Source organism: Bos javanicus, chromosome 8, assembly GCF_032452875.1.
Source record: "Bos javanicus breed banteng chromosome 8, ARS-OSU_banteng_1.0, whole genome shotgun sequence".
NCBI lineage: Eukaryota > Metazoa > Chordata > Mammalia > Artiodactyla > Bovidae > Bos > Bos javanicus.
In genome coordinates this window covers 22,679,430-22,704,961 of record NC_083875.1, presented here as the reverse complement: position 1 = coordinate 22,704,961, position 25,532 = coordinate 22,679,430, and the positions used below count along the sequence as shown (strand labels likewise).

Genomic DNA, 25,532 nt, shown 5'->3' with positions numbered 1-25,532 from the left:
GTTGACTGAACGGAAAGAACATTTTTTTTTATCCTTGGCTCCACCCCTCACAGGCAGTTTGACACAAGTAGAGTCATGTAATCCATTTAAGCTTCGTTTTCCTAGTTCACAAAATGGCTGTAATAAACCCAGAGCCTGGCGGGTAGGAGGCTTGAAAGAGAAGTGTCCTTTTTACCTGTTCTCAGGGCACGAGTACTCGCTCCATAAAACTCCAATCCGATGAAAAGACAAGAAAGGTGTCTTTTTTTTTTTTTTTTTAAGAAAACTTTTATAGCAAAATGTATATGGGAAATTTAAGGGAAAGGAAAATCGAAGCTGTTTCATTTTTTTTTAAAAAAAAAGCTTTATTTGATGCATGTCTGATAAATCGCTTCAAGTCGTGTCCGACTCTTTGCCATCCCATGGACTGTAGCCCGCCAAGAATACTTGAGTGGACTGCAATGCCCTCCTCCAGGGGATTGGCACTGGAAACTGGCATTAGGACACCTGGGAAGAACTGGGCGGCTGGTTGGCATCGCTGACTCGATGGACGTGAGTCTCAGTGAACTCCAGGAGTTGGTGATGGACAGGGAGGCCTGGCGTGCTGCGATTCACGGGGTCGCAAAGAGTCGGACACGACTGAGCGACTGATCTGATCTGATGTTCTTTCTCGTATTCCAATGATTTCAATCTTTCTTTAGGTCCGAGCTGTCTGTAGATGGCAGAGGAGAGAGAGAGAGAGAGAGAGACATTAGAAAACGGAAGTCAAAGACTGTAACACCTCCCTCCTCCTCTCTGCCCCCACCCCACCCCCGCAATGCTGACGCCTTATCCAGAGTCTGTCTAGGGCGTTTGGACCTTCCCAGCCGCCGCGGCACTCACTAGCCTCCGGAACTTCGCAGCGCGTCCGCTGCCAGTCTGGGCTGCTCCGGGCTCCCCAGCCGCTCCCGAGGCGCCCGACGAGGCAGGGAGACAGCGGTTGAACAGCCCGTGGGGTTAAGAGAACAAAGCGGGTCTATTACTAGTGCCAAGTTGTTTACCACACATAATTCCAGGCGACTGGAGGCGAAGGTGTCGCCGCCTTGCCCTTAGAACGTCCCCAGGTAACTCTTGCAACTCAGAGCGATTCAGCGAACTGGCGTAACCAGAGAGGTCAGGGGTGCTCGGGCTCAGGGGTGCTCTGCAGTATGAGAATCTTCGGTTCCAGTCCTATTGTATTTTTTCCCAGACACCCCTTTCCCAAAGCGGCTAATAGCTTCCTAACGTTTCTAGAACAAAATCTGTGTGTGTGTTTTAATATTTATTTATTTGGTGCCCAGGGTCTTAGCTGTGACATGTGGAATCTTTCATCTTCACTGTGGCATGCGAACTCAGTTGTGGTATATGGAATATAGTTCCTTGACCAGAGATGGATCAAATCGGGGTGTCTTGCCTTGGGGAGTCTCAGCCAATGGGAGACCAGGTTGATCTAACATCCTTTTTTGGATTTACTGGGCCACTACCTTATCTGGTCTCTACCCTTCTCTTTGATCTCTGTGTGCTTTCTCCATCTGGCCTTCCCATCTTCTTAACTGGCCACGTTCTTTTTGGAGTAAGTCTTTGCACTTGAAAGTTTCTCTGCCTCCAGTGGCTAATCTCTTCTCATAAGTCTGGTTCTCTGACCACTCTTAAGATAGCCTCGCCTCCTATTCACACTTCACTCTTATCCACCACATTAGTTTTACAAACTCACTCTTCGAAATACACTGTTATGTTGCTTAAAAGTCTAGTTTCCCGGAATATAAGCTCAGTGACAGTAAGACTCCTGTTTTGTCTTGTTCATTTCTGTGCCCGACCTAGACTGGGGCTGATCACACAGTAGGAACTTTGAAAAAGAAAAGAAAGAAAGAAGAAAGGGTGGGAAGAAGGGGACGTGTAGGGACAGAGGAAGGAGGGATCATCCGTACTTGGGTTAAATATCCTAGGTTTGATTATTCATTTGCCTGTGGCCCAATTTGATCATCTAAATCCTTCTCTTCAGCTCCTCCCAGTTCTTACTCCGCTCAACAGCCCTCTGATTGGCCCCTGATCCTATGCCTTCCCTGGACTTCCCTGGTGGCTCAGACGGTAAAGCGTCTGTCAACAATTCGGGAGACCCGGGTTCAATCCTTGGGTCCTTGGGTCGGGAAGATCTCCTGGAGAAGGAAATGGCCATTCACTCTGGTATTCTTGCTTGGAATGGAAATCCCATCAACAGAGGCACCTGGTAGGCTACAGTCCATGGGGTCCCAAAGAGTCAGACACGACTGAGCGACTTCACTTTCTTTTCACTTTCCTATGACACTGCCTTAGGCAAGCTTCAATTTCAGGAGAGAGAGGGTAGCAGGCTAAAGATGTGCATGCCTCTCATACCCAAGGCGCTGCGCTCAAGACATCTCCCAAAATCTAGAGCTAGCCTCTCCACTCCGTCCTCCTAAGCTCCCCTAGAGCACGAGGAGCCTAGTATCCCAGTTGTGAGCCAAAACAGGATAGGTTTCAGTCTCTTTGAAGTTATGGTTTACCTTAAATTTTCGTGTAATTTCGTATTAATATAATGCTTTAGATAGATAGATAAAACAATTCTGTCTTCAGAAAACTAAGAGTAAAGTTGGTATTTTAGGCAGGTAGGAATGAGGTGGGGGAAAGGGGACCAAGGGAAAAGAAGTTCTTGTGGTTGTAGAAAAAGGCAAGGAGGACCACATCCTCATCATAACAGAATGCTCAAGGGAGGGAAAAGCTTAAGAGAGTGTTTCTCATAGAGTGTAGCAAATCCCAGTGCAGAGTTGGGGAGGTGTCCGCTCCAGTTGCCCTCACAACCCACTGGGGAGCTCTGGAAAACTCCACCGCATTTTGCAACAGAGTAGGGAATGACAGGTCTCTGCCAGACGATGCCACGAGAATCTGACTTTGGAAACCCCAGGGTGGTTCAGCGGTCTTGGCAAACTAATGGGAAAACTGAGAGCCATTGAATGGATGCGGCTGCAGCTCATTTGCGGGAAGAGGGGCCACTCACTAGACCAGGAGCCTCCGGAGTGTTCAGTTCTCCTCAATCTAGTCTAGTTGTGCAGTGAATGTTTAGAGGATGGGAGGCCCGGTTTCTGCGATGGACTTTAACGTGCGGAAATCCATCTTGAGACATCCCGTCCGCAGCCCTAACGTGGTGGCGTGATCGAAGACTGGGGTTGTCCCACGGGTTGGCAGGGTGAGCTAACACCAAATAGCCTACTCTCCCGAGTCCAACTTTCTCTTCTAAAAGTGAATGCTCTGGGAAGCGGAAGCTCTCTGAGTTCAAACTCGTGGATCCACCACCTCACCTGCCGGACCTTCCGCGGAATCTGCGCTGGCATGGCTACCGCCTTCCGTGTCCTCTGCAGCCGCGCGCAGGTACCGGGCGACGTCGCGGTGGCCCCGCTCCTCCGCCAGGTCCACGGGCAGGCGGCCCCAAGCATCGCGCACATCCAGCCGCGCTCCAGCTCGGTGCAGGGCCACCAGCGTGTCCAGGAAGCCCTCCCGGGCGGCGTCGTGCACCGGTCGGGTGAGGGTGGCGGGGTCCGCGCAGTTGGGGTCCGCGCCGTGGAGCAGCAGCAGCTCGGCCACGCGGGCGCTGCCCATCATCATCACCTGCCAGAGACAGCAGAGTGGTCAGGACGGGTGGGGGCAGGGGCAGGATTAAAGAAACTACTTGTAGAACCCCTACTCCCTGCAGATGCGCTGACAATCCGCAAGTATCTAGTTACTACTTTTTTTTTCAGTTACCGACTCGCTTAGCCAGTTCTCCTACCTGTTCCATTTTTTCTTTTTCTGTACACACTGTTATATTCCCCAACATTTTGCGGGGTTCCAGCCACGAACAGAACACTACCAGAGTCATAGATAACAGCAAAAGGGTGAGGAACAAACTGACTTAGACTACAGTCTAACCTCCTGTATTTTATTTTGATATGAAATTATGCAAGGCCCAGAGACATTGTATGGCTCACTGCTGTATGTCCAAGCCCAGAACGTGGTAATTGTTTAAAAGCAAAAATGAAAAAAAGAAAAAAAAACCCCACAAAAACTTAATTCTTGTAAAACGTTAAGCTACCCTTGATTTCCCTGAACGTTAAACTTCAATTTCTTGAAGTATAAAATGAAAAAGTTTGTCTAATCAGTCCTAAAATTCCTTCTTCTGATAAGCTAAATAATGTTCCCTAAAGATGTCCATTTCCTGATACTCAAAAGCTGTTAACATATTACCTTATGTGAAAAAAGGGACTTTGCAGATGTGATTAAATTAAGGATTTTGGGGGCAATTAACCTGCATTGTCAGGGTGGGCACAATTTAATTACAAGTTTCCTTATAAAAAGATCTCAGTCAGAGAGAAGATATAAGAATGGAAGCAGAGGTCAGAGAGAAAATGCAGGGGCCAAGAGCCAAGGAATGTTGGCTGTCACTAAATGTTGGGAGAGGCAAGGAAATGGATTCTTCCTTAGAACTCATAAAGGGAATGCAACCCTGTGGACCCATTTTAGAATTCTGATTTACAGAACCATAAGATAATAAATTTAAGTTGATACTAAATTTGTGGTAATTTGTTATAGCAGAAATAGGAAGACACTTTCCAAGATCACACTCTGAGACTTCATTAAAGAGGAGGTGCTCACCTCATTTGGTTCCTAAATAATCTTTGATGATACAAGAGCATTAACAAAGAGGAATTTTGAAATACTGTTCACACAATCACAGCAACTTTGCAATTTGAGTGTTATACAGTGGGTGGAGGTGATAGACCATTCTTTTTTAGGGTAACCATTATTTGGTTACATTAGCTACACTATATTGAGGAATTACTTATTTTTAGTTGAATTCTGTATTAAACTTGAATTAATTTGTCCAAACCTAGGAATCTTAACAAGTTATACTATGCTTGTTGAGTTCTGTCCTGGAGAAAGTGAAACTGATTTAATTTTCAAAAAACACAGAGAAAATTTAAGTGAACCAACTTGCAGCTACAAAAAGAAAAACTAACATAGTGCATTAGAAGAAAGAATTGTTTTAAAAGAAAAACTGGGGAAATTTACACTATTGGATTTCTAATGGATTATGAATTAATTTCCAAAACAAAGGGGCCACACCCAAGGATACCATAATCTTTTGGAAGATCTACTACAAGTGCCAGAGCTCATATATATGTATGTCTCCTTCCATGCTTGTATATAATGCAGGTGAAAATATATTAGATGAACTGGATAAATGAAGTCCTTGGTCTTAGTCATTAAATTGGTTAAAGGTTTTATTATATGCTACAGTATTAAAGTATGAAAAGTAACATATTTAAATCATAATAGTAATCCAAAGCAAAAAGAAAATTAATCATTCAAATGAATATTTCTAGGGTACTTAAGTCAAATTGAAGATATAAATTTAATTTAGTCATTAAAATTTTTCTATAAGTATTTTTAAACACAAATTTGGTTAGGGTTCAAAACTAAAATCATATCCCTTTTGTTGATGCCCTTATCCTATTTAAAAATAATTTTAAATTATTTCTTTTTGTATTTAAACAATAAGGTCTAATATAACATCTTCCAGAACTAGAAGATTGTAACGCCCAGTCTGCAAACTGCTGGCAAAACGTTAGAGATATCCAATTATGAATCACGCATGCATTAAAAAAAAAAAAGAACTCATGCTTCTCTTCTACAACCATTCAACCTTTTTATCTCCAAATCTCTCCACATTTCAAATCCCAAATAATCTCAAATTTGAGGATATTTTATTTTTATTTTTGTATCTAAAAGTATATAAAATGTATCTATTCTATGTAGCATAGTTTGAGGAAAGGACGATTCACTTGTGAAATCACTTGTGAAGTTTCAGGTTGAGTTACTTTTCCTTTGTCTTGTTATGCTGGAGTTTTTGCAGTGTGCATTTTATATAAATATTATTTTTCAGAATCAGAAATTGTCGAAACCTGGAATAAAACTGGAGTGACGGCCAGGAAGAATTCATTTTTAGCTCCAGATTTAGAAAAAGAAAAAAAAAAAAAAAAAAACAGTAAAACGAACTGACAACGCATCCTCACACATACAAAACTGGAGTGGGGAGAGGAGAAATGACATTTTTAAACTATGAGGAATTGAAAACTCCCCAAGAAATTAATCTGTACCAAGTAAGTTTAAAATACCCCAAAAGGTAAGAGACACTCAAGTGGTAGCTAAATTGGCAGCATTATTTCAGGCATAATTGCACTAATTTTTTTTTTTTCATATATTTCCTAAACAAGCATATATGTTCCTTACTCGGTTAAAAAAAATAATAAACACGGTATGTGGTTGCTTCTGAATAATTTCAATAGACCTTTATTCCAACTTACACAGCAGTAGATTTCCACTGAAATCTCCCTCTCACCCCCACCCCACCCCAACAAAGAAGTCGATCAGCTCCATTCACAATTTTGTAAGTTCGGGGGTAAGTGGTCTAGCATGTCTTATTGTCTTTATACTCGTACTCCAGACGTTCGTCAATTTCGCATCTCGGTCTATATTAACACACATAGGTTCTCCCTTCTAGATCTTCACACCGTTTTAGAGATCTGAACCCCACGCGCCTTCTCAGCCAACTCCGCGGCCGTCCTGAGCCCCCTGAGAGTCGCCGAGAGGAGGTCTCCGATCCCTAACTCGGTCTGAAAAGTCTCTCCTTTACCAAGAAACGCTTACCTGGTTCCGACTCCATGGCAGACCTCGTCCTCCAAAGCCCTCGCCACCCAGACACCCTGCCGCCCACCTTTCTGCGGCAGACCTGCTGACCCACCTGAATCGCGCTTCGACCGTAACGGTTCGGCGCGTTGGCCGACGCCCCCGCCTCGAGCAGCGCCCGCACCTCGTCAGCCCGGCCCAGCGCGGCGGCGACGGCCAACAAGTCGGCCGAGGTCTCCATGCTGCTCCCCAATGCTCGCCCCTCGCTCCCTCCCTTCCTCCCGCCTGCGTCGAGCGCGGGCGGCCCGCCCAGGCAGCTCTCGAGCAGCCCGCCCCTCCTCTTTCCTCCTCCCGGGTTGGCGGAAGCGGCCCCCAAACTCGGCCCCTCGACTCCTCCCGCGGAGTCTTTGCACCCGAGGAGCGCCCTCCATGCGCTATTCCAGGAGGCGCCCTGTGCTCCCAACGAACAAGACATTAAGTCGCCCCCCGCCGGGCCTCCTCGGTCACAGGTCCGCCGCCCACGCGACCCGAGGCACCGGCCGGAAGCTGTCCGCTCCGGTAGCGCGGCGGGACCGTGAAAGGAGGGCGCCCTGGGACCTCCTCCCCTCCCCCACCCACCCGCGTCCTCGCGGCCGGTCTCCCCACTCCCATCAGAGGCGCACGCGCGGCTCCGAGCGAGTTCATTCCAGCCAAGTGAAAATTCCTCGCGCATACACCCTGCGTGGCATGAGACAACTGCACAGGATTCCTAACTGCCAAGTTCGAACCAGTGTGTTTGGAGTCATAGGCAAAGTTATTGCTTCCTCTTTTAATCAGAAGAAACGGCCAGCTTGTCCTGGCGCTGAGAGCCCAGGATAGGTATGAGCCATTCCACCGTGGAGGCTTTCCTTCTTGGAGAGGACACACTCCCCCTCCAACGCTCAGCACCAGGTTTTCGAGCGCTGGCTCAATTATGTCAGAAATTCTAGCTCAAACATCCCTTCTGGAGAGCTGGCTCACGCGCCAGGCTGTGCCTCCCTCCCTCCACACACATGTAAAACGGATGTAGGGGGAGAGCGTTTCCTAGGCTTGCACAATGCCTGGCACTAGTGCCTAGTATACGGGCTGGCTCCGAGCAGATGAGGTCAATTTAAAAGGGATGGTGGAGATTTCTACCTATAAGCAGATAGGAACATGGTAAGGGTGTCCTTAGGCTTAGCAGGCTCTGTTCTCAATAATTCCTCCTACACCAGAAAACATGCTCATTGTGCTAGGGACAAGGCTGCACTCATAGATAATTCAAAAAGCAGGCTCACACACTGTCTTGGTGCCACTTTTGTCCACCTTTCCTTCCTATTAGAAAAACCTTACACTTTTCTTAGTTATAAAATGGGGGGGATAAGAGTTGTCCCTACTTCCTAGGACTGTTTTGAGTTTTAAATGAATTGATACACACATAAGCATTTAGAACAGTATCACACACCTAAGCTAATGCCTGTTAGCTCTTAAATTATCCATTTTGAAGATTTTCTTGTAATCTAGGAGACAGAAGGAAATGGTTTGGGTAGAATTACCAGTATTACATATAAAAGGGCAGGCAAGAAAACCTTAATCACTGAAACAATGATGGACATGTTCCAATGACCGACATATTTAATGAAAAGTTAATGCTTAATCTGTCTGCTAGATAACCCAGCTCTGTTTTAAAAGTTATATTTCAATTCCTTTTTGACTCCTCTTGAAGACCCATAATACTTGACTATACTTTCAGTGGCTGCTAGCTTAGGCAACACATGAGGTTTTAAATAATGACAATTAAAACTTATGGGATCTCAAATCCATTATAAAATCCACAATGCATCACTGTGTTATTTATATTTTCCTCCAGGCACCTCTCAAGTACTAGAGCAACAATGATGTGGAAAATTCAAACTGTGGTAGAACATAATGTAAACATCTTCTAATGTTGCTTAAGGTATTGTATGATAGGGGGGAGGAAAACAGCGGTTGTGGTAATGAGATGGAGGGAACAGATTTCCCTTGTAGTATGTTTGGCTTTTTAGACTAATATCAAAATTAGTTATCATCATTAAAATAATGGTTCTTAATCTTAGGGCAGGGAGAATAAGCTGTTGAAAGCTATATACCCTCTCCTCCAAAAATAAAATATACAATTTTATTTAAAAAGTGTGTTTGCTGGCACATGTAACTTTTAGGGAATTCAGAAATTCCTCTAAAATTCAACTATAGATTCCTACATTAGGAACTCTTTAAACTCTCATGCAATATATTGGACTGTTGACGAAGGAAATGGGCGATCGAACAGTATAACAACATCCACTGGATGCATTATATATAGACATAGAGGTTGAGTTTTCTCAAAAGCAGGTTTTAGACAGGTATGCACTAGCTCCAACACTTTCAGTAGAGATTGCTAAAGACTGTGGCATCCTTGTGGAGAAGGCAATGGCACCCCACTCCAGTGTTCTTGCCTGGAGAATCCCAGGGACGGGGGAGCCTGGTGTGCTGCCGTCTATGGGGTCGCACAGAGTCGGACACGACTGAAGTGACTTAGCAGAGCAGCAGTGGCATCCTTGAGTGTGGCCCCTTTGTTCTAGAAATTGACCCCATACTCAGTCAGAAATCTTGTATAAATAGGTAGCTAGTAATAATATGAAAGATTGCCTAGTTTTTCTTTTAAAGAACTACCAAACTCTCAACTTACTCATGTATATTAGATCAGACCTGAGGGGAAAATCTCAGAATAAATAAAATATAAAACCCAGGATCCTTGTGCTGGTTATGCTAGTCTCAGATTCCCCATGTGTAAAATGGAGTCATATTTTATGGATTGATAAAGTAAGATGATACATGTCCAAGAGCTTTAAAAATTCCGAAGTTTGTTGGTTACTGTTATTACCGTTCTCAAACTTCCTTCTCTTCGCTGAGAATGACATGGCCTTATTTAGGTTTGTGCTGTTTTGGTAGTTTTGAAAATCTACACTATGAAATAAAAATCTGTCTCAATTCTGACCATTTTTTTTCCCACCATTATTCGCCTCTAAAAATGAATGTTCATTCAGCAAGCTCAAAGGTTAAGGGTAGAGCACTGAGTGTGGCGGGGGCCGGGAGGCGGAAAAGATATTAAATATATGGGGCTTGAGTTAAAATGCCTGGGTTCAAACCTAGACTTTTCACTTAATCGCTCTATAACAAAGTAACTTAATGCACTTGGAGCTCAGTTTCTTCATCTGTATAACTGGGATAATAGTACTTGCCTCAAACAGTTGTGGTAGGGATTAAATGAGGTATTATATGTAATATGTGTAGAAGAGCAAAGAAAAGTAGACACAAGAAAATGAAAACGGAACCAAGCTCATTCTGTGGCTTAGGGGTCTCCATGGATGCTGAAAGCTCATCTTAGTCTTAAAAAATGTGAGTATAAAGATATAAAAGTATAAAGATGTTCCAGGCAGAAGTGAATGCAAAGAGGTTTGGGAAAACAGAAAGTAATTTACTGGGATGCATGTGAGAAGCTGGAAACATAAACTCCTGAAAGAAAAGCCTGCAAAGGAGTCTGTTAAGTGCTGCTTACATGGATCAGAAGGAAAACCAAGAGTGAATGGGATGTCAAGGAAGTGGGGACACGGTGTATAGGCTACTCTTTCACAGGTTAGCTGCGATAGTTCAAGGCAACGTGTGATAAGAGGAGGCAGAAGGGAGGTGGAAGAGGCCTGAGCACACATATACCCTAAAGGAAGAGTGCCGGGTGACAGGAAGAAGTGTTAGGAGAAGAAAGAGAGAGAGAGAGAGAAATTGAGGACACAGGCAAGATAGGGTATTTCTGGGGACCTGAGGCACCTAAAAAGTCAGGAAGAAATGGAGTACAAAGCACAGGGAGTGATCATAAATTTGATGCAGGAGATTCAGCTAGATGTGGGAAGGGAGAAAAGGTCAGGGCAGGGAGGAAGTTGAAACACTTCCTTCTGTGAACAAAGAAGCGTGGCTTGTTTACAGTGATGATAAGATGGTGGGTTAGGAAGTGAGAGTGGTGAAGATTTAGGATATCTGTTAGGAAGAAAGATGGATGGGCTAAGACAGACTTAGAAACTGAGAAGCCTTTCCTTCAGCCTGGAGAACCCAGCTGAGAGTAGGCGACACTATCAGAGGAATGTGTGACTCTTTTATTTAAATTAAAGGAAGCCTTGTGATGATGGTGCTCCTGTGACCCTACAAATCAAAGAATAGTAATTCTAGATGTGAATATTAATTCAATACACCACCAGAAAGAGAAAGAAAAACATTTGAGAAGGTGTTAATAGTATTCTGAAATTAGGTTCTGGTTCTTACAAGCCACTGCAGGATTCACAGGGTATGATATGCATGATATGCACATACATCATTTGAAATAATTATTTTATCAGGAAAATAGAGGTTATTGGATACATAACTCTGACTTGGTGACAGGACTGACAACTGACAGTCTTGATTTCACTATCTGACAACTGACAGTCTTGATTTCACTATCTGACAACTGACAGTCTTGATTTCACTATCTGTTTTTAAAAATTATTTTTAATTGGGGGATAATTGCTTTATAATATTGTATTGATTTCTGCTATATAACAACATGAATCAGCCATAGGTATACATATGTCCCCTCCCTCTTGAACTTCCTTCCCACCTCCCACCCCAACCCACCCCTCTAGGTTGTCACAGAGCACCTGATTTGAGCTCCCTGTGTCATACAGCAGATTTTCACTGGCTACCTAATTTTACATATGGTAATCTATATGTTCCAATGCTCCTCTCTCAATTCATCCCACCGTCTCCCTCCCCTACTGTGTCCACAAGTCTCTTCTCTATGTCTACGTAATGACATGCTTTTCCACTGTGAACTCTTTTGAGACTACTCTTAGCTTCAATGTCCACATCTTTAAAATGGACTCTGTCTTGCTCTACCTTTCTATCTCATTAGATTGTTATATCAAGTGAGGCAATATACATGAAAGCATACATCTCTTTACTGTATTTAATATTAGTATTGTTATAAACGAACCATTCAATATATAGCTTGAGGTTAAAAATAAAGAATATAGAGAATACCTTTGGACAGAAACAAAGAAGCCTATTAACTGTGGGGAGAAGAAAAGGGGTATGAAGATAAGCATGTGATTTTCTTTTCATATTCTATGACTTATATTGTTGGAATTTTGTACTATATGCATAAATTAACCATCTAATTAAACAATATCTTTTATTAGACAAATAAAAGTTGTTTTTCTGAAAGCCATTATTCATAATGTTATTTGACAAAGATTAACTGAGTTCGTACTATATGCCAGGTGCTTGGCATATAGTGGACACACTATAATTGTGGACACACACAAAAAAGAAGGGTCCTTAGTCAAGAGGGTGAATTGGTATCAACTGTCAACATATTTGATTCTCTCGAGGAGAAAGGTGGTCTGGAATTGGGATGTAGTCTTTAAGGGAGCCTACATTCACAGTATAGGAGAAGGAAGACGCACTCTGATCTGTGCACGTCAGTGTGCACACTGTAGTGTGCTAATACACTTCAGACCCGTGTTATCAGGAAAAAGATGTTGTGTTTCAGGGCCTGGAGAGGTTCCAATAATTAAGGTGATCTCCTTAGGAAACAGCTTATCAGAGCAGGTATACTCAGTTAACAGTGCTTCTAGACATATCTGAGCTGAGCCTGAATAAATGGGCTCTAGGGTTGAATGAATGCAGATGGTGACTGCAGCCATGAAATTAAAAGATGCTTACTCCTTGGAAGGACAGTTATGACCAAGCTAGAGAGCATATCAAAAAGCAGAGACATTATTTTGCCAACAAAGGTCCATCTAGTCAAGGCTATGGTTTTTTCAGTAGTCATGTATGGATGTGAGAGTTGGACTATAAAGAAAGCTGAGTACCAAAGAATTGATGCTTTTGGTGTTGGAGAAGACTCTTGAGAGTCCCTTGGACTGCAAGCAGACCCAATCAGTCCATCCTAAAGATCAGTCCTGAGCGTTCATTGGAAGGACTGATGTTGAAGCTGAAACTCCAATACTTTGACCACCTGATGCAAAGAACTGACTCACGTGAAAAGACCCTGATGCTGGGAAAGATTGAAGGTAGGAGGAGAAGGGGACGACAGAGGATGAGATGGTTAGATGGCATCACCGACTCAATGGACATGAGTTTGAGTAAACTCTTGGACAGGGAGGCCTGGCATGCTGTGGCCCATGGGGTCGCAAAGAGTCAGACACAACTGAGTGACTGAACTGAACTGAAAGCAATGGAAGAATAATTTCAGTCACCTCTTTTAATGTAGAAAGAGATAGTAAAGAAGAGCCCAGGCCTAGCTCTACCACCAACTTTATCACCTTGAGAAAGTAATACTTTATTCTGGCATTGATATCTTCAAAGTGGGCGCAATAACAGCTGTACCTCGAAAGAGACTTGTTCAGCCAAGAAAACTGCCCCTCAAAGTGCCCCTGGGTAAGAATTCTAAGAGCTTAGTGTCCAAGCCTGGCATTTTAAATGGGAAAGAAGAACCTTCTTGGGTAAAAAATGACAAAGAATACAAGGTTTTCCTTTAATTATTTATTTATTTCCCCACAGGGATAAAATGTAACTTTAGTAGAAAGGGAGATCTCTGAGAAACAAAGCAGATCTCTGTAACAGGTTAGTTAAAAATAGGGAATGTGACCCCAGAAATTATATCTTTGGAAAATTCAAGACAGAGGCATGTTTTCTTCTCCCCCCACTTTTTTTTAAAACTATTCTCTAGTTAAATTCAATACAGCACAATTACTGAGTATCTGTTATGAATAGGGCACTCTTTCAGGGACTCTATGATTTTTCACTTGTACTCCGAATTATTGTAAAATTTATCTTCCTGCTCAAACAGGATGTGGGCAAAGAGCACAAAACACAAATTCTCTTTAACTTATTATAAACCTGATGCATAATTATAGATAAGTCCCAATTTCTCAGTCTTGGTTTCCAAAGTATTAATTGGGTGTAGAATCTGCAGTACCTATCATCATCTTCCCAAGATGATTTTGAGGATAACTTCTAAGTATATGTTATACAGCAGCTGTCTTCTCCAAAGTGTGTGCAAAACATACGTGATTTTAAATCTATATAAGGAGTTTACTATTAAAACTATTTCTAGAGTGGACTCTTGTGATATGAGGACTCTATAAATCATGAAAATGATTAATCTCTAACTAAATTGTTTTATAAATGTCTGTTTTTGTTTGTTGATAAGTTTCTTTTGTTGAATTACTTACACTTATCTGTAGCTACTTAGCAAGTTGAAAAAACTAAAAGGTAGCACTGTATGTGTGTGTGTGTCTCTCTCTTTTTATATATATAGTATGTGTATATAAATATATAATATGTATTTGTGTGCATACATGAATAATTTGTTTATATGCACAGAATATGGAGAATTAGAATTAGCCTCATCCTGAGGGACAAAATAAGTAAAGCATATAATCAGAAGAGAGAGAAAGAAGTAAATAGAAACAAGAGAAAATTCATTCCAAATTGCCAAGAAAATCATAATGGCTACCATTATTGAACCCCAACTATGTGATAAGCATTAAGCAGCTTTAATTAGATACATTATTTCTAATCCCACCACTATCCTGTGGGATAGAGAGTATTTTATCCTTCTTTCATAAAACAGAAAAAAAGAAGCCCAGAGTGCTTAACTCACAATGCACAAGGAGATGCAGTTTAAGTTCAAGGTTCCCAGTTCCATCTGAGAGATGCACACTCTCCCCACTAGGTCTCCCTGCTGATTGATTTGTACAGTATGTAGTGGACAACTCAGCAGTGTTTTCTCTTCTCTGAGAACTGTGCCATCAGGCAGGTTGTGAATTTTGGACCAAGGTGACAGGATCTCCACTTTTGGGAATTACCATGCTTCTGTGTGATTATTCCTGGCTAATAATACACATGGTGACAGAAATTTGGATCTTGAAGTCCCCTCAAAGTCACTTAATCCAGTCCTCTCATTTTTGAATGACTTCTTCCTGATTATAGTTCACATATGCAAAAAAAGTAAGAAATGAGCTTTATAAAGAAAATGAAAAATTATACTACATAGAAACAAGAACAGCATTTTGAAATATTTCCTTCCTGTCTTTTATCTTTGCTCAGTTCTTGTGGATATAACACAGTTTTGAAATGAACTTTTCCTCTTACTCATCGTTAGAGCATTTTCCCAAATTCTCCAAAATCACTTTATAAACACTACTTTTAATTTGCTGCAACATACTCTACTTGGGGGAAAATGTTTACCTACCGATGCCCCTGTTGTCAGATATTTAAGATTTTTCAAAATTTTTGCAATAAATAGTATTGCAGGTTTTCAAAAAGTATAAGTCTTGTGATACATATTAAAAATTGTTTTTTAAAAAGTTACCCCTTTGATTTATAAATGGAGGGGTAGTGCCTTGCCATGGTTACTCAGCAAGTAAATGATTCCTGCAGATCTTAAACCCAATCCTCCTTTATGTTCTTTCTTGGGCCACAGCAACTTACTCTGACCGTGACAAATGTGGTTGGTGAGGATGTCAGCCACACCCTTAAATAATGATCTTGGAGAAGACACAAATGCAACATAGGTAATGGGACAATCTTAGTTTTTATACTCAGGTAGCCCGCATCCTTCATTGATCAGTTCTGCGGACTTGAATAAATGACATAAACTTTCTGAGCCTCCATTTCCTTACCTCTCAAAAAGGGGAATAAAACATATCTCATAGGGTTATTATAAAGAATATAGAATGTCAGATATAGAAAAATCCAGGTACACAGTAGGCTCTCAATAAATGGAACTTCTTTTTTTTTTTTTTTAAGGATACGACATTTACTATCATCTTATTTATTTAGGCCATCTGTCAATTTTTTTTCTCATTATTGTACATTCTGGCAGGTATCTGTGGATTGAACAAGCAAACTGCTTTCCAAAAGGTGTGATTAATTCTGTCCTCTTTGAATTCTAATCCCATGAAAACAGAGCTTCTTTGTAATCACATTGGCTGTATTATAATAAAAGTATGTCCACAAAATCTTTCATTAAATCATGGTAAGTAACAAAGGAGTGTGTTACTTACATTCATTCAGTGTTTCCTCTCCATTCATTGCCACCCACCACCATTCCTTGGATTGCAGTTCAAGTTGAAAGTACAATGGAGAAACTATAGGCAAAATTGTAAAGTTTACCTTCTCTAAGCTTCTATTCCCAACCTCCCTCTTTTTCCTCCTTGATGGGATAGATTTTCTCCTTTCAAATATGTGTTGCTGTCTTAATTGCTAACCTTGAAGACATACAGTATTCCAGCATATAGTATGCTGATGCTTGTAGGTGTTAGTATCAACTTGAAAAAGTGAAACTCACAGAGAAGTAACATTGTGTTTAGTTTTTACTCTTGGTGGAAGTTGAGTGTTCATGGTTGATCAATAGGGTTTAACAATGATTTAGGATACTCTAATTTCCAGTAGCCTAATACTCGAGTATTCTAATACATCTATTTTGAAGCTTTCCTCTTCAAAGGGAGACTTAGTTACCACCCTCCCCACAACTACCCTTTAAGAGCAGACTGTCTTCTTGGGGCTCTAGAGTCTAACTGTTATCTTCATTTTTTTTTTCCCTTTCCTGGACTTCTGAAAATTCTGAAGCCAAACTACCCTCTGATATTGTAAAAGATCATAAGAAAATTTTCTGTGTTGGATCACTCTTCCTGGAGTCACATTCTTTACCCACTATGGAATTAAACTGCTCTGGAAGGAATCAACTTCATGATCACATAGGTCAATTCTGAATGAATCATAAAATGCTTTCTATTCGTGTTTTAGCACCTTTCACTTACAGATTTAACATTCCCACTTATGCTTTTCCCTTGAGACTCTAGATTGAAGATATACTTTTATAGTTCTCTATCTTATGGTTAAGATGATAACTCTCAGACTTCATTTTTCAAAAAATGATAACAGGATATTTTTTATGTTTATGCTACACTAATTTTATACACCTAGGTCAATTTTGCCCCAGGAAGTATATTCAATATATTTTGTCTCTTTGATATCCTACTAAACGTGAATAAGAATAGTTGGAGGTCATCTTCTAAGGCAGACATTTTGAAGGTTTTGAGGATGACTTTAACATTTCTTCCCCACTTTCTGTCCACCACACACACACACACACACACTCAAATACACACACACTCACACACACAACCCTATGCATGTACATTTTTTACCAAAGAACTTGTAGGAAAATCTGTGCAAAAATTATTGATTCAGATATACTTCAGCAACCTTTCTGAAGGAATCAAGAACCCATTATGTGTGTTCCCTCCAAAAATTATTATTTGGGGTTATTAAATTTTTTGATAAGTTAAAGGCAAGTTAATAACTTTTTTCAATTTTCTAAAACCAATTTAATTTCTTATTTTAGAAAACAGAGGTTCATGACTATTGTTAATACCTGTTTAATAATTATGAATACTAGAAACGTTTGGGATCACACTATAAAGGCCATCATGTAGGGATTATTTAAAACTTTATACTGATTTTCTGTACAAACTTACCTGACACCTTGGAATACATCAGTGATTTGAATAAATAAATATATGTTTATTATGATATGCATGTTCTTTAAAACGGAGTTCAGGAATTACTAGCTACTCTAAATAATTATAGTTAAGAAGGCATTTACTGTAAAAGTGAACTAATGTGCTTTTAAGGATGTAGTTTAATTAGGCACTTTAATAATAACTGACAAATGTATGTGATGGATTGAAAGTTTACAATGCCTCTTTACATGTGCTATTTGTACATGTACTAGTTCTTACTGGATGAGTACTGGAGGGTACCACCTCAGGTTTACAGATGAGAAAATGGAAGCACTGAGAGTTTTAAGGATTTAGTCCTAATACCACACAGCTAGTAAGTAAAAGAAATGGAATCTAATCACAGACCACATATTCCAAGAAAGTGACATTTCTACTTTGTGCTTCAAGTGACCCCTACGCTGGTGCATAGGTTTCCTATTTATTGATCTTAAATTGAAGTGGAAGTGAGTAATTTAATTTATAAAGAAGTTTTGAGTTAGTTTTATTCTGGGCAAGATACAAATTTCTAAAATGTTAATCTTCTTGTTTTATTATGAGATTGAATGGCTTTTAGAGCCTAGAAGGGACTTCAGTTATTAAACTGCCTTATTTTTCAGAACTTTTTCATTCACCTAATCAATATATATTTGCTAGAATATATGTAGCTAATGCTGAATAAAATGTAGATCCAAGAGAGTTAAGCAATTTACAAAATAACTAACTATAAGAGATGGAACTGACACTATATGTATACATTTATATATATAAATGTATTCACTCAAGAGGCAGTTATAAAGGGCTAAGTTAGGGCATTTGGTGCAAGAAGCACACCTAGTTGAATTTGGCATGTTACTAGTCAATGACTTTTGACAGACCATTTGCAACCCAGTCTATGAAATGAGAGAATAAAACCCCTAAAACAAAAGGAAAATGTGACCATTAAATGAAATAATATAAGTTGATGTCCTCTATCACTGTTAATAATCTCCTCATAATTATTTTGAGGAAAAAGAGAAAGCAAACTTGACCATATACTTTTAGAAGAAAGTTTCAACAAGTTTCTTTTCAAAAATTGTGTTACACAAAATAAATTCAGTTTCAACTATTCAGTATGTAAATTGAATGGAGTAAAATTCAAAGTGTCCATGTTGCATGTACATGTAACAATTATTTCAGAGTTTAAATATACTGCTAGTTCTATAGGCTGGTAAAGATTTGCAACTGGGGGGATACCCTGTTTTGGGATAGTTGCTGTTTCTTTAAATTGGGTGAAAGAGTTGTACAATTGCTGAGTCAGATGATCTGGCAGCCAGAGAGATTCAGAGCAAGAAAATGGTGGCACTCAAAAAAAGAAAGTAAAACGTAAGTTCCCCCCCGTAATAAACCAGCAAACTAATAGGGGTAACATTAGAAAAATGTAGTTTAAAAGCAGAAAAATTATGACTATAATTGGGAAAGCATAATATTGTAGTTTTACCTATAATTGCAAATTCTTTTTAAGCTTACATTATTTGTAAATATATTTTCTCCTCACCAATGTGTTTTTACAGACACAAAGACCCATCATTTTGTCTATAAGTGCTTTATTCTGTTATGGGTACATTTTACTGTAATTTGCCTTGATCATAAATAAATATAATTTAAACCTGTAAAATACTTCTATGTTTTCTTTCCCTTCTCTTACATAATTTTAGTGTGTTATGTTTACTGCTTGATTTCTGATTTGGAAAATAAAATAAAATGAAAAAATCCCTTATTACTTATTACTCTATCTATCTAGCACTATCCATCCTATGTAAACAACAGTAAGTATATATAGTGCTTCAAAAAGATACCATTAATGTCTTTTGTGGAAAATTTCTGTCTGGTGCTACAAACTTTAATGCACAAGTATATCTTATTTCATCCTTTGCCCTCAAATGTGTTCTGATTGTAGAGACCTGACATCTAAGAGACGATCTTCTCCAAGTCACATGAAGAATCACATAATACTAATAAAGGGTTCCCTTCATTTGGTAAAATAGCTCCTCCGATGAATTCTTTAGATTCTCAATGTCCTACCTGGGACCCAAAGTGTGATTCTAAAGTTTTAAATCTTATCTAAAAGTCTGAATTTCAATTTAAAAGTAAATAATAAAAAATAAGTTAAAAAAAAAAAAACAATTTGGCCATATTTGTCCCAAGGAGCTATCTCTTAACAGAATCCCCCTTAAATGCTTTAAAATGCAGGTTATTGGGACTCCACAGCAAATCTGCTCAGTTAGATATTCTGAGAGTGAATTCCAGAAATATGTATTTTAAAGAGCAGTCCAGGTAATGATGCTGCTGATAACCTTTGCCTTACTTCTTTAACTTCACTAATTATTCTCATGATTAACTTTAAAAAAGGCATATTTATTTACACCACTCTGATGGCATAGCTTTGTTAGTTTCAATTTGTTTAAGAGATTACATATCTTTGTTCATACAGTGCTGAACCTCTACAATCTACAAAACTTTCCTTCCTTGAGAAAAAAACACCTACTGGCTGTGCAACCATTTAAATAAATTCTGAGATTTTCTTTTTAAAGGTAAAGGGGGAAACCGAGAGCTAGTTGACAAAGAATTAAAAAGTCATTTGTAATAAAAATTTTAAAATCAACTTATTCTTTTCCAAAGGACCTCTGAGGCACTGTAATTTTCAATCTTGTAGTTGACACTAATTCTTCCTTTCTATTACTTCTGATTATGTAGTCCTGCCCAACTGCAACAATCACTCTAGTTTTTATGCAAACAACACTGACAAGCAGAGATTATCTTCAATCCTTCTTTCTTTAAAAAGCAAATGTTATTGACATATAGTAAGTTCAACAATTGTCAATACACATGGGATTTCTGAACAAACATTGAAAGACCATGAATTAGGATTTGGAGCCTCTGCCGAGGCCCCCAGTTGGTGGGCATTTTCTAAGGTGGAGTAGTCTTTAAAAAGAACTCCCTTTTCCTACTAAACAAAATATTTATTACTAAGGTTGTCTCCATCAGTTGGCTTGCTGACATAGAAGTTGACCTTATTTTCAAACTTACTTTTTTTCCACTCTGACAAATGATATCTTTTTAATGTTTTAACTGAAGGAAAAAAGTTTTCAAATATGAGGAAAGCTTCAGTATAAGAAGAAACCTATTGCGAGACCGTATCACTAGAAGAATATTACGGACCGTTCTTTATACCACCTTGCATCCCAGACAGAGAAACAAAGAAATCCAGGCCTGTCAACACTCTGGTTGCCCCCTAGCCTGGAAGGTAAAGGAATAGTCGCCAAAACTTAGAAGTGCGCCTCGGAGTGAACCTGTCCCATCCCGCTCCCACTCTTGGGGGTGGGGGCGGGGAGGCCTAGTCAGTTTCAAGACGGAGAGGTGACCCAGAGATGTCCCCTGTCATACTTTTACCCCTCTGAAAGCCACGAAGCCCACTCAGATTCCACTTGCCCCCATGCCTCTCTCACCTCTGTCAGCCCGCGTCCTGCTCTGCGTTTAACCCTTTCTCTGCTCTGTTACTTTGATGAAATATTACGTGCGGAAATAGCTGCGGCGAGGAGCATCAGCGAGGCCCAGGGAAGGCTAAAAGTAGAAAGGGTGCGAAAGGGCGGAGTTGGGTGAGGGTCTGCGTCTAGCTCTAGCTGGAGGGTCCTACCCCAGCGGCAATAGCATCCGAAGCATCTCTAAGAATTGATACGGTGGGGTAAGAGTCAAGGTGGGTGGCTGGGGTTGAGAAGCGAAGGGGCCGGTTCAGAGCAACTTCGAGTCTCACGTCCTTCTAGACCTCACGTTGAGGTCCTGGCAACAACCGTGGGGACCCCAGCCTAGCTTTGGGAAGTGGCAAGCCCCACCTTGAAGTCGTCTAGAGAGGACTTGGGAGAAGGGATCCGGAGAAGGGGGCAAGTGCTAGAACCGGAGAGGCCTAACACCCAGGCGACTTGAAAACTGGTAGAGCCATCCATTTATCAATTATTTAAAAACGAACTACTTTGTGAATAGGGACAGCGTTCCCTAGAGTCAGAACCCTCACAGACTCTCTCCAGACCTTAAAGGCACCTTCTTATATAGAATATTTGTGCAATAGAATACTTTCCTCATCCTTTCTAAGTAAGGTCTTAGTTCACTGAACTGTAGGAAAATAAGGTTTTTATCTTTTTTTTTTTATTAACTGATGATGGTCATAGTACTTTGGAAAACTCAAAAGTATAATGAAAAAACAAAAGACCACCAACCATCTTGAGGAAGCCACTATAAATATTGTGTTACTGTGTGTGTGTGTGTGTGTGTGTGTGTGTGGAGAGAGAGAATTAAGAATAAGAATTGTTTACTGTTTCTGCTTTAAATCTTGCTTTTAAAAAATCACTTAACTTTATAATATAATAATTTTACATTCTATTAAATATTCTTCAAAAACATGATTGCCTATAATGATCCAGATCTGAAATATTTCAGACCTAATTCCAGAGTATAATTCAAAATAATTTAACAATGTGATTGCTAGAATTTTAGGCAATTTTCAATTTCTTGCTACTGTTTATTTGTATCAATTTTTGTCAGTATTTTTCTTTCCTTAAGATGATGCCTACTTATAGAAAAGCTAAATAAAAATGTATGGATATTTAGAAGCTCTTGATATACAATGTAAAAAACGTTCTTGCCAGTGAGGTGTTTAGGAAAGTGCATTAATCTTCAGTCAGTAAACAGACACAGTATTAATCATCAGGTATGTGAAAATCAGAATCTAGAGAGCTGTAGGGTTTTTTTTAAAGCTATTCAATATTAGAATTTTATGTTTAGAAAATGAAACTATACCCATTGTTTACATAATTTAAACTACAGAAATAAAACACCACTAAAACTTTTTATCAGGCTGGATTTTGGAGCAGAGAGGATTCTCTGGCCTAGAGTGTTTTAGGATGGAGTAGGGCAAGTGAGGTTGTTATGCTTTTCAAAAAGAACTAAAGGTTTTAGAAGCAAAAACACTGGGCCAAATGTTCAGCCTTCTTTGAAGAAAGTGTTTTTTGAGATGATATACATCACTTTATTATTAGGAGTCACTCACACGTTGGGAAAATGGTTTAGCTTAACTCTATCATGGTAGTTACTAGTGATAAACTAATACGTAATTAGCAGACCTGTAAAATATTGTGGACGCAGACAGCAATAGGCTGTGTTGAGAATGGGCATTTTAAAATTTGAGCCCCCAAAGAAGTAAATGAATATTGTCTTATTTCTGATAGCTAGAGATCATGTACACATTGGGAATAATGGTTTACTAACTGTATAGTGCTTACCGTGAGAGAACACTATGCCGTTAAAGGAGGGGAAAAGCCCTAAGAGTTCCCAGATAGCAGTAAACAAATAAATATTTAATTTCAGAAAAGTATGACTATTTTATAAATACACCAAGGTAGAGGTAACAAGTCAATTAGTGTAATTCATCAGGCATGTATGGATAAGAAACTAGTAACATGAAATTTTATTATATACAGTTTCCAGTCATATAAAAAAGTCATAATGAATATATTTGCAAAACTATAAAACTATGTTAAACTAACAACACCATACCAGTCAGCGTTAATGTTAAATAATTCATACAAGTTATATTTTTAGCACTGTGGCTCTCAAGGAATTGTATGAGTCCCAACATAATTACCATCCACATATATTGTTAAATCAGCACAACCATAGACATAATATATATAATTACATGCCATTTATAATGAATACTTCCAGATGTTTTTTATATATGTGTAAAATTTCATATAAGAAGTTGGAGAATTGCACATATTTTCAAAATATTCTATTTTTTCTAAGCCATGTGTTCGGACATCAGATATTTGCTGAAAATTGGGCTTTTCATATGATCATCATATGATCAATGCATTTTTAAACAGCTTTCATACCTGAAAATTGACTTATACCTAAATAACGAGAAATAAATGGCTATTTAAAATGAACCTACCATTTTTATATTTTAACTCTTTATACAACAAATATAAAATGAATATTTCTCTAACTTAAAATAATCGCAATATTATCCTATGTACTCCTAAAATAGAAATCAAGTAATTACAGAATTTACATAGGTTACAAATCTCTACTTCGTTACTATAAGTTTTTGGATGCAACTTAATAATTTAAATAAAATAGCTTTATATAGAGAATAATATTAAAAATGAAGATATTAAAAAACATATTATAATGGCTAAATGCTTGCTGGTACAGATAAAGCACCGTTTGAAAAATGGGATCCTGTTAGTGTTTTAAAATGAACTGAAATCAAATCCAGCAACATCCCTTGAAATTTTTTACAAGCTACTTCTACTAATGCTCAAAAATAACTGACCGTTAATAAAAATATGAAAAAGAAAATGTGTACTTTCCCAATCAATTGTTTGTAGATTTTCGCCAATAGAATTGAGGCACCTAATTAAACACGGATAGTGTTAACAGTTTTACATTTACATGTCAAAAATTCTAACGTTAAAATAAAAAAATAATTCCCCCCTATGCTGGCCTTTGCTTTTTTCAAAACACATATTTCCAGGGAAATAACGCCACAAGGAAGGCCACAAAAATGAAGCCTCATTAAATTGTTTTTGGGTTTTTCATCCTGGTTCTAATTAGCACTCTCTATATTGTAACTATATATATATTTTTCAACTATTCTGGTCATAGGAAATTACATCGACTGTGTAAAGAATTATCTGATGTGAGGACACAACTACCTAGATTTCTGTTTTTCAAGAAGTAGGCCTCATTTTGGGCCTTTTAGTTGGGGCCTGAGATGATTAAAATATGATCGATGTCATCCTTGGGCTCCGCACTGCAGTTCTGGCTTCTTCTAAACATACGGGCATTGTCCCGACTCCTTTAGATAACACCAGGCCGCTAAAAAAGAAATCTCCATCTCACTACGAAAGTCAATCTCTCCTTTGACTTATAAAAGCAAGTGATTGCTCCTCTTAGAAGTTACTGATCCTGCGATCAATATTACTATTTTGAGAGTAACAGTAATATTTGAGGGTGCGAACCCCCACCCTCAAACCTCTTCCACTACCGCAAGGAGAGAGGGTTGACCCGGCAGGAAGAAAAAAGGCGGCCTCCAGAAATCTAAGACCGTTAGTAATACTTTCCTTCAGGGCACAATAAAGTGCTTTTGAAATACACCTTGTGTGTGGATGTGTGTGTGTGTTTACTGATTCCCAGTCAGGAAATTCAGGAGTGACTGACTTCTAGAGTAGGTTTAGAATCTCCCAGTTTCCCCCAGAGTTTCAGGAACTTAATGAGGTGTGTGAAGGGGGCTCCGGGCTCACTCAGCATGCTGGGAGAACTGCACCTAGGAGAAACTGTAACTCGTATGGGGAGAAAGTGGAAGGAGCCACCAACCCCCGTAACAGCCTCCTCTAACCTCGTCCGGAGGTGACTTATCTGTGCAATAGATTACATCAAACAAAATCACCCAAGGGCCGACTGCGCCCCGGGATTTTCGAGGCCTTTCCTACCTGGTCTAGGATGCATCGCTGCGCTCTGCGCTGGCTCCTCACTAGCCATCAGCACGAGGGCCACACCGGCCCGCACACTCGGCGCTGCCCACTCACCCGCTGCCCGCGCGATGTGCACCACGAAAATCCTGACTCGTGGTGGGCCGTTCGCGCGCCGAATCCTCACTGTAATCAAGAACCGGCGCACCATGTTCTCGCCGCCTCGGAGCTCGGCGACCGCTGCGCCGCCTTTTGACTTCAGAGGTAGGCAGCTCGGCGCCCGCCCCCCAAGGATCGCAATCTGAGACCCACGCGCAGCCGCCCGCCCATCCCCGCCCCGCAGGCGCGCCCCCGCCCGGGCCGGCGCGCGCTCGCTCGCCCCCAACCTCCTGGGAGCCGAGAACCGTTCTGCGCTCAGCGCGCGCGGGAAAGGCGGGCTGAGGCGCCGGGCGGCGCGCGCGCGGGAGGCTAGCTTCCTAGGTTCCTCTCTCGCCCGCGCACCTCTCCTTTCCCGCCTTGTCCACACTGCCCCCCTCCCCTACCCCGCCACCTTCCCACCCAGCGCGCGGGAGCGCCACGCGGTGACAGCTCCGGGTCCTGACGCCACAACGCATCTCCAGGCAGCCCGCCCCCCTCGCAACATCCGTCACCTGACCCGGCCATATCAGGAACCGCCACGGTCCGGCTCGCGTCCCTGCTTCCCTGACCCCCTTCCTTTATTCCTCGCGCCCCT

General features: G+C 40.4%; 1 protein-coding gene across 5 annotated transcripts; it reads right to left on the bottom strand.

The window, feature by feature from the left end:
- Positions 1-305: 305 nt before the first annotated feature.
- On the bottom strand, positions 306-25,532 carry LOC133252493 (cyclin-dependent kinase inhibitor 2A-like). 5 transcript variants are annotated; one of them, XM_061425139.1, is made up of 3 exons: positions 6,791-8,109; positions 3,312-3,618; positions 306-691 (listed from the first exon to the last, which is right to left on the bottom strand). In XM_061425139.1, the coding sequence occupies exons 1-3, from the start codon at positions 7,385-7,387 to the stop codon at positions 666-668; spliced, it is 930 nt and encodes a 309-aa protein (XP_061281123.1). In that variant the 5' UTR covers positions 7,388-8,109; the 3' UTR covers positions 306-665. The 5 variants fall into 5 exon arrangements, with proteins under 5 accessions (XP_061281123.1, XP_061281127.1, XP_061281124.1 ...); XM_061425143.1 differs by lacking the exon at positions 6,791-8,109 and adding an exon at positions 25,450-25,532 and having other exon boundaries at positions 310-691; XM_061425140.1 differs by lacking the exon at positions 6,791-8,109 and adding an exon at positions 24,917-25,003 and having other exon boundaries at positions 310-691.

Bases quoted from the DNA above. Each gene is read 5' to 3' on its own strand.
- LOC133252493 (XM_061425139.1), bottom strand. From the start codon at position 7,387: ATGCGCGAGGAATTTTCACTTGGCTGGAATGAACTCGCTCGGAGCCGC. The intron at 3,619-6,790 runs GTGGGTCAGCAG...TGTCTCTGGCAG, and splicing joins ACGGTCGAAGCGCGATTCAG to GTGATGATGATGGGCAGCGC. The intron at 692-3,311 runs GTGAGGTGGTGG...TGCCATCTACAG, and splicing joins TTCCGCGGAAGGTCCGGCAG to ACAGCTCGGACCTAAAGAAA.